The sequence below is a fragment of the Dendrobium catenatum genome, unplaced genomic scaffold, assembly GCF_001605985.2.
Source record: "Dendrobium catenatum unplaced genomic scaffold, ASM160598v2 fragScaff_scaffold_716, whole genome shotgun sequence".
In the NCBI taxonomy this organism is placed as follows: domain Eukaryota; kingdom Viridiplantae; phylum Streptophyta; class Magnoliopsida; order Asparagales; family Orchidaceae; genus Dendrobium; species Dendrobium catenatum.
The window spans coordinates 10,402,510-10,417,164 of record NW_021319178.1 but is presented as its reverse complement, the minus strand read 5'-3'; the positions used below and the strand labels follow the sequence as shown (position 1 = coordinate 10,417,164).

Genomic DNA, 14,655 nt, shown 5'->3' with positions numbered 1-14,655 from the left:
TTAATGAATTTAGAAGTTTTTTTACTTAGATTTAGAGAAAACTAGGGTGTGAGATTTTATTAATTTAAAGTGATAATGGAAGAGAGTTTAAAAATAAGAAATTTGAAGAATTTTATAGAGAGCAAGAAATTGATCACAATTTTTTAACACCTAGGACCCCTCAATAGAATGAGATTATCAAAAAAAGTAATTGAACTTTGATAGAAGCTACTAGAATCATGTTGGCATAATACTCACTTCTAAAATTTTTTTTTGTTTGAAATAGTTAGTATGACTTGTTATGTTCTGAATATGGTGAATATGGAGAGAGAAAGTAGAGAGAGAAAGTCTAAGGAAATGTTGGGATTTAATAGAATTTTCAAATTTCGATCTCCGTGGGAAATTCGGAGATCGAATGGCAGTAGATGTTCACCGGCATCTGATGGCCGGAGGGAAACAAGATGATCGTCGTCTTCAAGAGCTTTGATATCCTCTATTAGATCATTTCCGTCCTCACCACCAGCTTTCGGTGATGGGAAATCTAACCTGAGAAATATCAATAAATTCATAGGTAGAGGAACAAGTTTGATCATCAACAAAGGAGGCTATCTGGAGAAGAAGGAACCGAAAGTAATAGGCAAAGGAAAGAATGTTATTCTGGAGGATGGATTCAAGAAGATCAAATCTGTATAAGTAAAGATGTTCGACAATGGCCATGAAGCTTCCCCTTCCAATTTACATCCGATTGAGAAAATAGTTTTTGTTAAAGGAAACTCTGTTTTGAATCTTGTGATGAGGTGAATTCTATCAATGGAAAAAACATTATCAATTCTGAAGATAATGAAACAACAATCCCAAAAGATGGTCTGGTTAATGGTGATGGAAATGTGGCACCTGTGTTGGAGAACAAAGTTTGATTATGTGACTTACTTAAGGTAAGAGAAGTGGAATCAACAGATACTGGTGGAGGAAATGAAGATATTCAGATTACTGAATGTATTACTGATGCTATTCAAATGAATGCTTGGAAAAGAAGAGAATACATCCCAGTTGAAGACCTGCATCTTGGTGATTTCCTTTATGAAGATGGGATGTCTGTTAAATTGCTTGAGAAGAATGTGATGGAAAATACCAAGAGACTTACTAACTCTTTGGTCATCAAAATCTTTGGAGGGGAGGGTCCATTGTCAATTATTAGCATGGAACTTAGAAGACAGTGGGCACAATATGGCAAATTTCATCTTACCATGCTCAGTATGTGCTGGGTTTTGTGTTCGTTCCAGGAAAATCAGAGTATGGAGTCGGTCCTATCTAATGGACCTTAGCTTGTGAATGGGAAGATTATTGGTATGGACAAATGATCCCAAAGCTTTGATCCCAACTCTCTTAGAGGATTGGCATCACTGATTTGGATCAAGCTTTCGAGCCTTCCTCTGCACTGCTGGGACAACTTAAATGTATGCATAATTGCTTCTATGGTTGGGAAACCAATCCTACTTGATGGAAACATGTTCCAATGGGGAAGAAGAAAATTCGGAAGGGTATGTTTCTGAATTAAACTTGATCAAAAGCTTCATGTAGGTGTATGGGTGGAAGGTGCAACTGGGAAATTCTATCAGAAGATAGAATATGAGTGTATTCCCATTTTTTTCTTCAATTGTGGATTTATTGGTCACACGAATAAAGGTTGTGGGGAAGGAGATGTATCTTCAGGTTTCAAACCTAAGGGGGATGGAAATAATGTTCCAGAAAAGGAAAGAAATGATGTTAGAAGAGAAGATGGCATGGAGAATCTCAATTCAGGAAGCTATGGTCCATGGCTGATAGTTAACCATGGAAAGAAGAATGGTTCTAGTCAATTCAACAAAACAACTCAATTGCCAGTAAAGAAGATAATATGGAGAAGAACAGTAGTTAAAAAGAAGATTGAAGAAAAGGGGAATGCTAATGAAGATATTGGTTGGAATCCAGATGAAGGTCTCTTGGCTAAAAGTAATGTTCCTGAAGAAGCAACTTTGAGTTCAAAGCTGGATGTTAATAAGGAAGCACCTCAGGAGATTAAAAGGAATGGTTTTAATATTCCTTTGATTGAAAATAGATTCAATGCGTTGAAAGAATTTATTGAAGAAGGAGAGATTATTCAAGATATTGATATTGGGTCGATGGACAATGTAGATCCTATTGATAAGAAGGAAGAACAAAATATGAACACTGCTGATCACTCAGCTGCAAATGACAGAGGAGATGTTTCCAGCTGTGTGAAGAAGAAGAAATCAAAGCAACTTAAAGACCTTGGGCCAATCAGCAATATCCCAAGGAGTAGGAGGTTGGAAATGGACATGAAATGCAAAGTGGGATTATCTCCCACAATTCTTCTTCAATGAATTCCTTGGTATTCTGGAACTGTAGTGGTGCAAGGAAGAAAAGTGCTTCTCTATACATAAAGGAGATTGTCAAGATGCACAATGTTGTTTTTTTGGGGTTGTTTGAAACTAAAATATCTTATTTTGACATAAGGGAGGTGAATATGCTTATGGGAGATGGATGGGAATTTGCTATGGTCCCTTCGAATGGGCTTTCTGGAGGGATTATTGTTCTTTGGAACTCAAACTTGGTTGATTTTACCATGGTTGGATCTTCATCACAATGTGTTATTGGAGATTTATCCATTAACAGTAATTGCAAATGGAGAGTGGATTCGGTCTATGTAACAAAGACTTAGTCAAAAGAAGGGAGCTTTGGGAGTTACTTGAATTATACTATGTGGAGGAGTATCCCATGGTTGTAGGAGGATACTTCAATTGTCTCACTTCAAAGGAAGACAAACGAGGTGGGAAAAATTTTCTTTTTACACAAGGGTCTAGAGAAATGGAAACTTTCATTACTAACAATGACTTTCATGAGATTGGATTCATTGGCCCACAGTATACATGGTGTAACAACAAATCTGGAGGTGCTCGGATCTTGGAGAGACTTGACAAGTGCTTTCTAAATTCTATTGCTTTGAACTCTTTTTCTCAGTTAGCTGTGAGGAATATTGCTAGAATTGCCTCTAACCATAGCCCATTAGTTCTTAATTTTATCAATTATAAAGTCACTGCTAAGAGGAGTGTTAAATTTGAGGATTTATGGGCCTCATATCTGGCATCATTAGCTGTGGCGAAGAGGGAATGGAGCAAGAATTACAGTGGAGATTGTTCCCAAATATTGAATGCTAAATGTAAAAGAACTCTTAAATCTTTGTTCTTTTGGAGCAAGGCTAAGTTGAAGAACATTAATGAACTTAAAGGTAGTTTAATGGAGGAAATTTTGAAGCTGCAGATAGTTGAAGCTGAGGTTGGCTGGCTTTCTGATGAGGACTATTGGAGGTTGAAATCTAAAGTGATTGAACTCATTGCTATAATGGCTCATTTATGTGGTTGGTGGAAACAGAGAGCGAAGGTAAAATGGATGAATGAGGGAGATTGTAATTCTAAATTCTACCACTTATTTGCTAGTGCTAGAAGGATCGGCAACATTATTATTAAAATTAGAAATGATGATGGAATGGTTTTAGAAGAACATAGTCAAATTGAAGATGTTTTTATGCAGTTTTTCAAGACCAAATAGAGACAGAGGAACTGTAGGATGGAAGATTGGCCATATCCCATGAAATTTTGAAACCTGAAGATAAAAAGCTGCTGTCCAGTGATTTCACAGTGGAGGAGATTGATTTTGTTATAAGAAATCTGGGTAAGAACATAGCTCCGGGAAGTGATGGTGTTACATATTCCTTCATCAAATTTTACTGGAAAATTATCAAGGATGATTTTTTAAAGGCTATAAAACATTTCTTAAATCTGGGAAGTATGGATTGTAATTGGAAAGACACGCTTGTGGTTCTCATTCCAAAGATTTCTAATCCTTTGGTGCCATCCAACTACAGGCCTAAAGCCTATGCAACTCTGTCTATAAAGTTGCTGCGAAGGTTATCTTTAACAGATTACTTCAAGTGATTCCTTTTCTTATCTCGGAAGAGCAGGCTACCTTTATCAGAGGTAGGTCCATTTCAGCTCATATGCTGATAGCCCAAGAAATGTTTCACAAGTTCAGGTACTTGAAGGCAGCTAAAAGGATGGTGTCCTACAAAGTAGATATGGAGCAAGCCTATGATTCTATGAGCTGGACAACGCTTAAACAAGTTTTGAACTATTTTGAGTTCCCAGATATGATTTCAAAACTGATTTTGGAATGTCTATTAAATCCCAGATTCTCTATCATTATAAATGGAAAGTTATCAGGATGGCTTAATGCTGAATGCGGATTTCATCAGGGATGCCCATTGTCCCCTATGTTATTCATCCTTTGCTCCCAACTACTTTCAAATGCATTTTCTTATTCTTTTATTGGAATTGGACTATGTTCTAATAGTCCACAAATTTCGCATTTACTATTTGCTGACGATGTTATGATCTTCTCAGAAGCATCCAGGAAGGCGGTTTATGAAGTTAAAGCTATTCTCTCCAATTTTAGTATGTGGACTGGATAGAGCATTAATGTAGAGAAATCTCCATTCTCTTTGGGAATAATGTCAATAGAAGGAAAAAGAAATATTTATCCTAGATTATGGGGTTTAAACAAGTTAAGGAATTTGTTTATCTTGGCATAAAGATGGCTTTGAGTAGAATGGTGGCTATTGATTTTTATTTCATTATTGAGAAAGCATTTAGATTGCTTAATATTTGGGGGACCAAATCATTATCTTTAGCTGGAAAGATAATCTTAGTCAAGACTGTTATCCTAGCTATTCCAAACTATTACAACACACATTCTTTGGTGCCGGTTCAAGTGCTCAAAGAAATAGATAAAATATGTAGAGGCTTTCTTTGGAACAAAATTGGAGGTAATGTTGGGTTGCATTATATTAGCTGGGAAGATCTTTGTAAGTCGTTGAAGCGAGGAGGTTGTGGATTGTTTTCTTCCACAACAAGGGTAGCTCCTCTTAGAGCTAGACTGTCTTGGAGATACCTGCATAATAAGGATTCTTTATTACATAGAATTCTGGCACCCAAGTATGGCATAAGATTTGGAGCATCTGAGATTAAGAAATTTTCTTCTTCTTTGAAAATTTTATGCAATGGAGGTGAAGTTCTTGACCCTTTCATCAAATGGAAAATAGCTAATGGGGATTCAATCAATGTATTCAAGGATAAGTGGATACTTGATAGAAGAATTAATGAATGGCCAACATTTGTAGCTCCTCAAAGTGATGAGGAGTTTTTGCTGAGCAAATTCATTGAAGGTGAAAACTGGAATGAAGATAACTTGAAGTAGGTTTTTGGTAGGGAGCTTGTGGAGCTTGTTCTTAAGATCAAAATTGATCCAATTCAGCGAGAAGATGACAGAGAACTTATTTATCAAGGCTCAGGGATGTCTATTCCTGGGATGATCATTGGCTTTCAGCAGCAACAAGTTTGGAAACCTTTTAATTGGATTAAAAAGGCAAAAGCTAACCCTTGGGTACAAATTTTTAGCAGGAGATTGTTCAAAAATGCTTTGCAAACATTCCAATTCCTAGCTCATAGGAGGTTGCAAGTAAATTACATTTGACTCAGGTGTTCTGTTGGGATAGAAGACGTGGAACACATTCTGGTAGAATGCATAAAGATCAAGGAGGTGATGCTTATTCTGATAAAATGGGGCTTTGGCTTGCCCGAATTCAAAACTTTCCAGGACTACTACAGGTGGTTACAAAATACTACAATGAATGATGGTATGATTCTCAATCTTTTCTTCAATGTTGTGTACTTATCGTGGAAGGCTAGAAATAAATTGGTCCATGAAGGTCTTAATGATAGTGCTAATTCTATAGAAGTTTAAGCAATTAGCCTATCTTATTACTCTAATTTGATTTATAATCAATTTCCAGAATCATGGGATGTTAATCAGTCAAATAGATTATCTAATGTTTGGCATCCCCCTCCACCCGGTTGGTTAAAAATCAATGTAGGTGCTTCTCTTTGTTTGTCTTATAAAGCAGAAGTTGGAGGTATTATCAGAGATTGCAAAGGGAGATTCTTATTGGCTTTTGGGAATTCTTGTATCCATTGGGACATTTACCAATTGGAATTTCTAGCTATCAAAACATTGAAGAATGTTATAAAGGATTGGATGTTTATGTATAAGGGAGCTATAATTGAGAGTGACAACTCCAATGTCATAATGGCGATCCAAAGTGCTAAGGGGCACGACTTCAAAAATTCAGAAGAGTTGGAAATTTTCAATGAGTTTGAATATGTAATTTCCAAATGTATAGATAGAGGGGGAAATAAGCTAGCTGATTTATGTGCTAGTTATGCTCTCCTTAGCAATTTTATTTGGGAAGACCTTTGTTTGGATAAGATTTCTCCTTCATTTGTTCAAATGGTGAAGGAGGAATCATCTTTGTAAATCTTTTGGTTTTTTGCTTTCCTTGCTATTAATGCATTTATGCTTCTTTCAAAAAAAAAAAAAAGAATAGGGTGAATATTAGATCCAAGTTGAACCAAACACCATATAAACTTCTTAAGGGTAGAGCACCTAATTTTTCACATTTGAATATTTTCTGGATGTAAGGTGTTCATTCATAATAATAGTAAAATTCCTTTAGGAAAATTTGATTCTAAATCTGATGAAGGAATTTTTCAAGGATATTCTAGTATTGGCAAATCCCATAGGGTCTTTAATAAGAGAACTTTGGTTGTTGTGAAGACCACACATATAGTTTTTTTATGAATCTAGCAATTCAGAAGAGCCAAGGTTGGAAGAAGATTATATTATAGATAACTCTCAAAAAACTAAAAAGATAAATTTGGAAGAGAATGTTGGAACAGAAACACTTTGACTAGAGAATGGAAATTTTTTTAAGAGTCACCCTAATAATTGATTTTAGGTGAACCTAGTGAGGGTGTTAGAACTAAGCATGAAATTAGCAAAGAAGTGAAACATTCTACCATTATATCAATGATTGAACCCACTAATATAAATTAAAAACTTTTGGATGAATTTTGGATTTTGTCCATACAAGAAGAATTGAATTAATTTGTTAGAAAGGATGTTTGAGATTGATTGAAAGGCCTAAAGATCTAAGTGTTATTGAAATTAAGTGGGTGTTTAAAAATAAAATGAATGATTAAGGTGTTATGATTAGAAATAAGAAAATATTGGTGGATAATGGTTATAATTAAATTGCAGGAATTGATTTTGAAGAATCTTTTGCTCCTATAGCCATACTTGAAGCGATAAGGGTATTGCTAGCCTTTGCCTGTTTTAAAGGTTTTAAATTGTATCAAATAGATTCTTGGAGTTTCTTTCTTTATAGGGAGATATAATAGGATTTTTATGTTGATCAACCTCAAGATTTTGAACATTAAAAATTCCTAAATCTTGTGTTTAATTTGAAAAAGGTATTATGTGGACTAAAACATACACCTAGGGCTTGGTATGAGAGGTTAAGCACTTTCTTACAAAAAAGTTTATTTGTTAAAGGAAGTGTGGACACCACTCTCTTCTTGAACAGGATAGGAAATTACATACTAATTATTAAATATATATTGATGATATCTTATTTGGATCAACCAATAAAGATCTTTGTGATGATTTTTCAAAAATAATTAGTAGTGAATTTGAAATGAGTTTGATAGGAAACTTGAGTTATTGTTTTAGTTTTAGCATAAAATAAAATGAGGAAGGAACATTTCTTAGCCAGTCTAAGTTTATTAAGGACATCATCAAGAAATATGGAATGTATATTACTAAACCAGTGAGTACACTAATGAGTTCCTCAGTGCAGTTAGATAAGAACTAAAAGGTAAAATTAGTTGATCAAAAGAAATTTAGAGAAATAATTAGATCATTACTTTACTTAACTATTAGCAGACCAGATATCATGTTTAGTGTTTGTTTATGTACTAGATTTTAACCTGATCTAAAGGAATCATATATGACTACTGTTAAGAGAATATTAAAATATCTTTTCAAAACTCAAAAGTTAGAGATTTGGTATCCTAAGTATAGCTCTTCTTTTGAAATCATTAGATATTCTGATTCAGATTTTATAGGATGTAGGGTTGATCGAAAAAGTACTTATGGAACTTATCAATTCATAGGAAACTCTTTAGTTTTTTGGTCTAGCAAAAAATAGAATTTAGTAGCCCTTTCTACTGCTGAAGTAGAATATATTGCCTTAGGCAGTTATGTGGCACAGGTTCTTTGGTTAAAATAATAATTGATTGACTTAGGTGTTATAGTCCATAAACTCTAGTCTAAGATTTTGATGATAACAAATAATGTTGATTGAATTGTCCTATTCTTCATTAAATATTTTGAGTGCTACTCTTATATGTGAGTACTAATAGTTTAGGGAGATTACATACTGCTCAAGATAACAGAAGACTCGAGATTGGGTAGAATAGGATGTGAAGGAGTCTTTAACTTTATATTTTTTCTTCTTGAGTCTAGCAACAAAAAAATCTATGCAAATTGAGTAACCACGCACACACATAAGGGGAGAGTTTTTTTTATTAAAGGGAAAATTTTATTTTTTTCTGTAGATCATACTGTACGATTTTAAAGTGTATTGTGTGAAATATTGTGGCTCAACAACTATCTTTTATGAACTAATCATACTATACGATCACCATCATAATGTATGATTCATTTTTAATACAAAACCTAAGCCGCCAGATTAATTTAAGCAACTTTTTAAATCATTGAATTTTGAAGTGATCATACTGTACGATCACATTGTACTTTATAAATAATTAAATACAAGCTAAAATTAACCCCCATAATTGATCAATTAAATTAAGCATTATTTAAGATAAGTGATCATTCTGTACGACCTGGTTTATACCGTACGATGAATTGAAGCTATTTTTGGTGATCTCGTAGATCGTATCGGAAGAAATATTGACTTATAAACTAATCATACTAAATGATATATATCATACCAGACAATCTGAAGATTTTATTTAATCATACTATATGAGTTTGATCGTACTAGATGATGAATAGAAAAAAAATTTGTTCATCCCAGCATTCGTCCTGTATAAACAGAAGAAGCTTACCACATCATACTGGACTATACTTTTATTGTACGGTACAATGTAGTTGAGAATTATGGCCTATTCATACTCCTTCATACCAGGATGAAAGCTATTTTGAATTGATCATATTGTACAAACATAAATAGTGAAATTAAAAATCTTAAGGTTTCTTGGAGCCTGATATTTAAGTAATTCTTTTGTCTTTTGAAATAAGAGAGAGGAATGTGACAAAGTATGGAAACTCTTGAGAGGGAGCTTCTTTAACGGATTTAGGGCTTGTGAGAGGAAGGAGAAGGTGAGTTTGTGAGGGAGAAGGAGTATGAGGGGATCACACAGTTTCTCCAAGCCTACTGCACGCTTGCTCCTCCTGTGGCCCGGGTAAAGCTTGTGGGAGCTCTCTAGTGGGAGAGCTTTCAAGGTCAACATCCTTAAAGATCCTTTTCCTTCTCTAGAAGGGAGAAAAATGAGAAGATCCATTGCTATCATCGGGAGGGTGATATAGCATTTGGTACTCTGTCACACTGGGGAAGGTAAAAGTGAGTTTGTGTAAAGGCTTCTCCGCCTTGTTGTGGGGGCAAAAGGAGAATTACATTTTAGTAGTGCAATTCCTAGAGTGGACTCTAGGGAGTGGATGTAGGTCAAGTGACCGAACCATTATAAATCTTATATTGTATTTTCTTCCATTTATTAGATTTTATTTTATTTTTGCATATTGCAATTACTATAATGTTTGGTGAGAATGTTATTTTGGAACTATATTATATAAGTTAAAATTTCATCACCGATGTTGCAATCTTATTTTAATCACTAGCTTCTACTTCAAGTTAGTTAAATTATTTTTTATAAATTATAAAAAAAATAGAACTCCAGTTTAGTCTTTGCTATTTATTTCAAAAAATACCAATTCAGCCCCCCCCCCCCCCCCCCCCCCTCCTCCCCCCCCCCCTCTTGGCACATCTCTTACTTTCATTAGGATTTTCAATTGGCAGTTTTTCAATACATATCATATTGTATGATGTCATAATCATCCGTACGATCAATAATTTTTTGTCTCTATGATTAGCGATGGTTTTGCAAACATTCAATTACTTTTTTTTCAAATCATACTTATGAAATCCAATTTCATCTTTACGATCCTTTTGTCAGTTTCTCATGTGGGCAGACCTAACTGTCATAAATGATCTTTAATATTCTAATCATCCCGAATGAAAAGGTGTTCACCTGTACAATCATATGGTCAAAAAGCTTGTACCAAATGACTCCTCGAGAATGGAATTTTACGAAAAGTTATTTCATTTTTGGACGTTTCCATTCATATGTACGAAATATTTTTCAACCATATGATTTCAAAATTATAGGTATGATTAAAATTTCATACTGTATTATAGGCCATTTTTCTATAAATTGAAAGGTGGTGGATGAGTTTTTCTTCCCATTCTCATTCGATCCCAAACCATCTCTAGTCAAAGATTTAAGAATGGCCAGCAGTAGCAAATGTCCTGATACTTCCAAGGAATCATCCTCTCACTATGGTAGAGATGATAACTTCCTTTCTAAGGAAAATGTGGAAGACTTCAATCATTTTGTTACAGCCAAGATTATCCCCTCTCGTCTTCTTATTCAAACTGAGATAAACTTCTCTGTTATGCCCCTTTTTTCCTCAACCTAATTTTCTTTTATCCCACCTTAATCTATTCCTATCGTCAAGAAACATTCCAAAAATTTCTCGCAAACATGAAAGTGCACTAAAACCATACTAGTATGACCTCGTATTTCTTTAAGTAGCATGTTAAAAATAACTAAGGAAGATTTAGGCAACTTCCTTCACCTTAGGACTCAATGGGTTAGAGCACACACCTTGAAATCTATAGCGGATTTTGATTGGTTGAAAAAAAAAAACAAAACTCTTAGAGGTGTTGCACAAGTAAGCCATCTTTCTTGTGTGTATACCCTTAACCAGAATGTTAGAATCATCCATTATGTCTTGAGAACTTTGATTATTCCCAAAGCTAGTGATCGTATCAATTTGACTGCTCTTTTGTCTACAGTCACATACTTGATCATGACCTAAACTCATATTGCTGAAGCCCAACTTATCATCGACTACATCTACTAACTTTATGATTTTAGACTTCCTCATAATAGGAGGAAGAAAAATGTGGCCTTAGGACACTTAGTTGTCTATATTTTAAAGAAGAAGTACAATTTGATCCATCCTGATCATCGCACTTTCCATTTACTTTACTGAAGCCTCTTTTCATGCACTTTTTAATCAAGATCAAAGTTCTTAGGGAGAAGAATTTGAGGGAGAAGAAGGAGCACCTACTCTAGCACTTGCACCTGCTCTTGGACCAGACCAAAATTTCTATCAAGAAATGGTTCAATGTTTTGATAGACTATAATCTCATTTTGATCAATGTTTTGATCAAATTGAGATTCACCTAAACCTAAATGTCTTATTTTTATTTTATTTATTTTTTAATGTTTTTATTTTTGTTAATTATTGTAATTTGTGTTAAGATTTTTTGATATTGGAAATACCAAAATTGTAAAAGATGCATAAAGTTTGCCAAACTCTAAAAGATGTGCAATGTTCGCCAACATAAAAAGAAGCACAAAATTAGCCCAAACTAAAAAGATGCTTAAAGTGTGCCACAAAAATTAAAAAGATGTGCAATGTCACCAAGTGCAAATTCATACTATTCTAACCTTTATCATTTTATCTCTTCTACAAATCCATATAATCTTCACTAATGTATTAGAAAATAATTAATCTTTTTTTCAACTTTTTTGTAATAATTATTTTTATTTGATATGTTTAGAATGAATAGTGAACCTGGTGGACTTTTCTTATCTTTGTTGTTCTTTGATTTAAAATTAGAGTTTTTCTTTTTAGCATTAGGACATTAATGTTTTATTTGCAATTAGTTTAAAATCTTCTTCTTCATCAACTAATTTGATTTATCCCTAGAAACTTATCTTTTAAAGTGGTACTTCCCTTTTTATTATTGTGAAAAGAGGGAATCATTAGTTATTATTTGATGTGTTTTGATGTGGTATTCATGAGTGATTATTTGATATGTGTTTGATGCATGAGTGTTATTATTTGATATGTGTTTTGATGTGGTATTCAGTAATTATTATTTGATATGTGTTTGATGTATGAGTGTTATTATTTGATATGTGTTTGATGTATGTGTATTGTGTGTTTAGTTTTTTTTTGTTTATGTTTGTTTCTATTTTTTTTGGTGTTGTTGTGGTTTTTTATTTTTATTGGAATTTATTATTTTTAAATTAATCACTCCTTGAAGGGGAGCTTAGGAGAAAATTTACTTTAGTGTTAACTCAAATAATAATAAATTTGTCATCATAAAAAAGGGGAGATTATTACAACTTAGTTTTCAAAACTATGTTTTTATATCATGTGAGTTTTTAATGAAACAAAAATATTATTGTGTTGATTACTATTTCTCTTAACATATATTGGATAAATTTTGTTTGTGTTATTTGTGTGTACTAATATTTCATAGAAATCATACTCCATACTACTAAATACTTTAAGATAAATTAGATTATGGTTTATTATAATTGAAGTTTATATTTTAATTTTTATGAGCCTGAGAGAGTGTGATTGTAATTTGGGTAACCGTGCACGCACACACACACACACTAGGGGAGTGAGTCAAAAACATTTATTTTTAAAAATGATCATAATATACGATTCTTCAATTACTTTAGTGTACAAGTTCATCCCATACAAACACCTAAATTTTTGAACTGTTTGTATTGTATGAACTTGTGTTCCTATAAATGACGTCTATAGTAAGAAATGGATTTGTCCATGTTCGGACCATACAAAGCATGATTTATTATACTTCTTTGCAGACTCTTGAGAGAAGAACTTTAGAGAAGATCCATTATCATGCCATCACCAGGAGAGTGAAAAAGGATTTTGGTACTCTGCCATCACCAGGAGGGTGAGAAAGGACGTTGGTACTCTGCCATCACTAGGAGGTTGAGAAAGGATGTTGGTACTCTGCCATCACCAAGAGGGTGAGAAAGGACATTGGTACTCTGCCATTACCAGGAGAATGAGAAGGGATGTTGGTACTCTGCATCGCCAGGAGGTTGAGAAAAGACGTTAGTAATTTACCACACCAAGGTTTAGTGGAATAGAGGTTTATTGCAAATCTAATTTCAACGAATATGATTTTGATGATAGAAAACACTTTTGTTTCTCTATGACTGCCTTGCTGACTAACATTTTAGGTCCATAAGATCAAACTGCAATTTGAACTAGCTCAAGATTGGATAGACTAGGTCCGAGTCAGTTTGTAATCTTTTACTTTTCTTGAGTCAATTGTAAATGATGTGGTTCCTGATGCTAAGTAACCTTGCACACACACACTTGGAAGAAATTTTTTTGACTATTTTTAGAGTTTGCTATTGTTGGTCACATCATTCAGGATGATCCATAAATCAGCTTGGACGATCAGTTAAAAATAGAAACCCTAATTAGGGCATCCTGGTTAAGGTAGCCATCATTAAGTGCGTTCTGGATGATATTCGTATCGACTGGGATGATAGGCTCAAATAAGAAAGAATCTGCTACTAGATCTATTTAGGTCGCTTTTATTTTAGGACATCATTCAGGATATTGTCTTGGATAATATAGTAAAATTATACCTCATTTAATCAGGCAATGGACGATATAATATAATTATACCTAAATTAATCTGGTAATTAAGGAAAGTAAGTAAGGTTTGATTGCTTGATCATATCATCTTGGATGATCTTAGGATCGGCCGGAATGATTAGTTCAAAAACCTTAGTTGTTTCTTGACGATCAAACATCAGCCAACTTCTATTCAAGGCGATGCTCTGGATGATATTTACTGAATTATACTAATCATCTAAGACAACCATAAGATCGGCCTGGATGATCAGGTTATTTTTCCATCATCCAAACATCTATTCAGGGTAATGTTCTGGATGATATTCAATGAATTGTACTAATCGTACAAGTTGATATCCTATCATCCTGAACGATATGAACAAAAACCTTCTAGTCACCAACTGAACGTACAGGAAGATAATGTCAGTTTGTTACAATTAAGAGCTATTCTGAAGCTCTTCTATATAAGATCTCTTATTCTACTCAAGGGAATATCTTTTACTGCTATCTTGACCTGAGTGAGCGTAGAGGAGAGGAATAGAAAGGGAGAGAGAGAAGATCTTGTGAGGGGGAGTTTGTAAGGGGTTTCATAAAGGTTTCTCCAAGCAAGGATTTAAGTCATCTTCTCTGATCGTCATCTCTTATTCTTGGAGGTTCGCGAGAGGTCCACTTTAGCAATCTATCAAGGTTCTCTGCCAGCTTTAGGAGGAAGCAAAAGTAGTTGGGTTCTCTGCCTCACCGATGTCGGTGGAAAGGAGGTTTTATAAAGGCTTCTATGCCTTACTGTGGGAGAAAAAGAAGAGCCACTAAGTTTAGTACAATACTCGGAGGGTGAGTCCGGGGAGAAGACATAGGTCAAGTTGACCGAACCACTATAAATTTATGTGTTCTTTATTACTATTTTTTTCGCATTTAATTTCCACACTTTAAATTTCT

At 34.1% G+C, this 14,655-nt stretch overlaps 1 protein-coding gene across 1 annotated transcript in view; it reads right to left on the bottom strand.

The window, feature by feature from the left end:
• The window catches only part of LOC110106467, a 42,798-nt gene extending 42,250 nt beyond the window's left edge, over positions 1-548 (bottom strand). Inside the window, exon 1 of the mRNA XM_028695958.1 lies at positions 413-548. Coding sequence (XP_028551791.1) covers positions 413-548 — 136 coding nt within the window. The remainder of the gene's footprint in view (positions 1-412) is intronic.
• Positions 549-14,655: the final 14,107 nt, after the last annotated feature.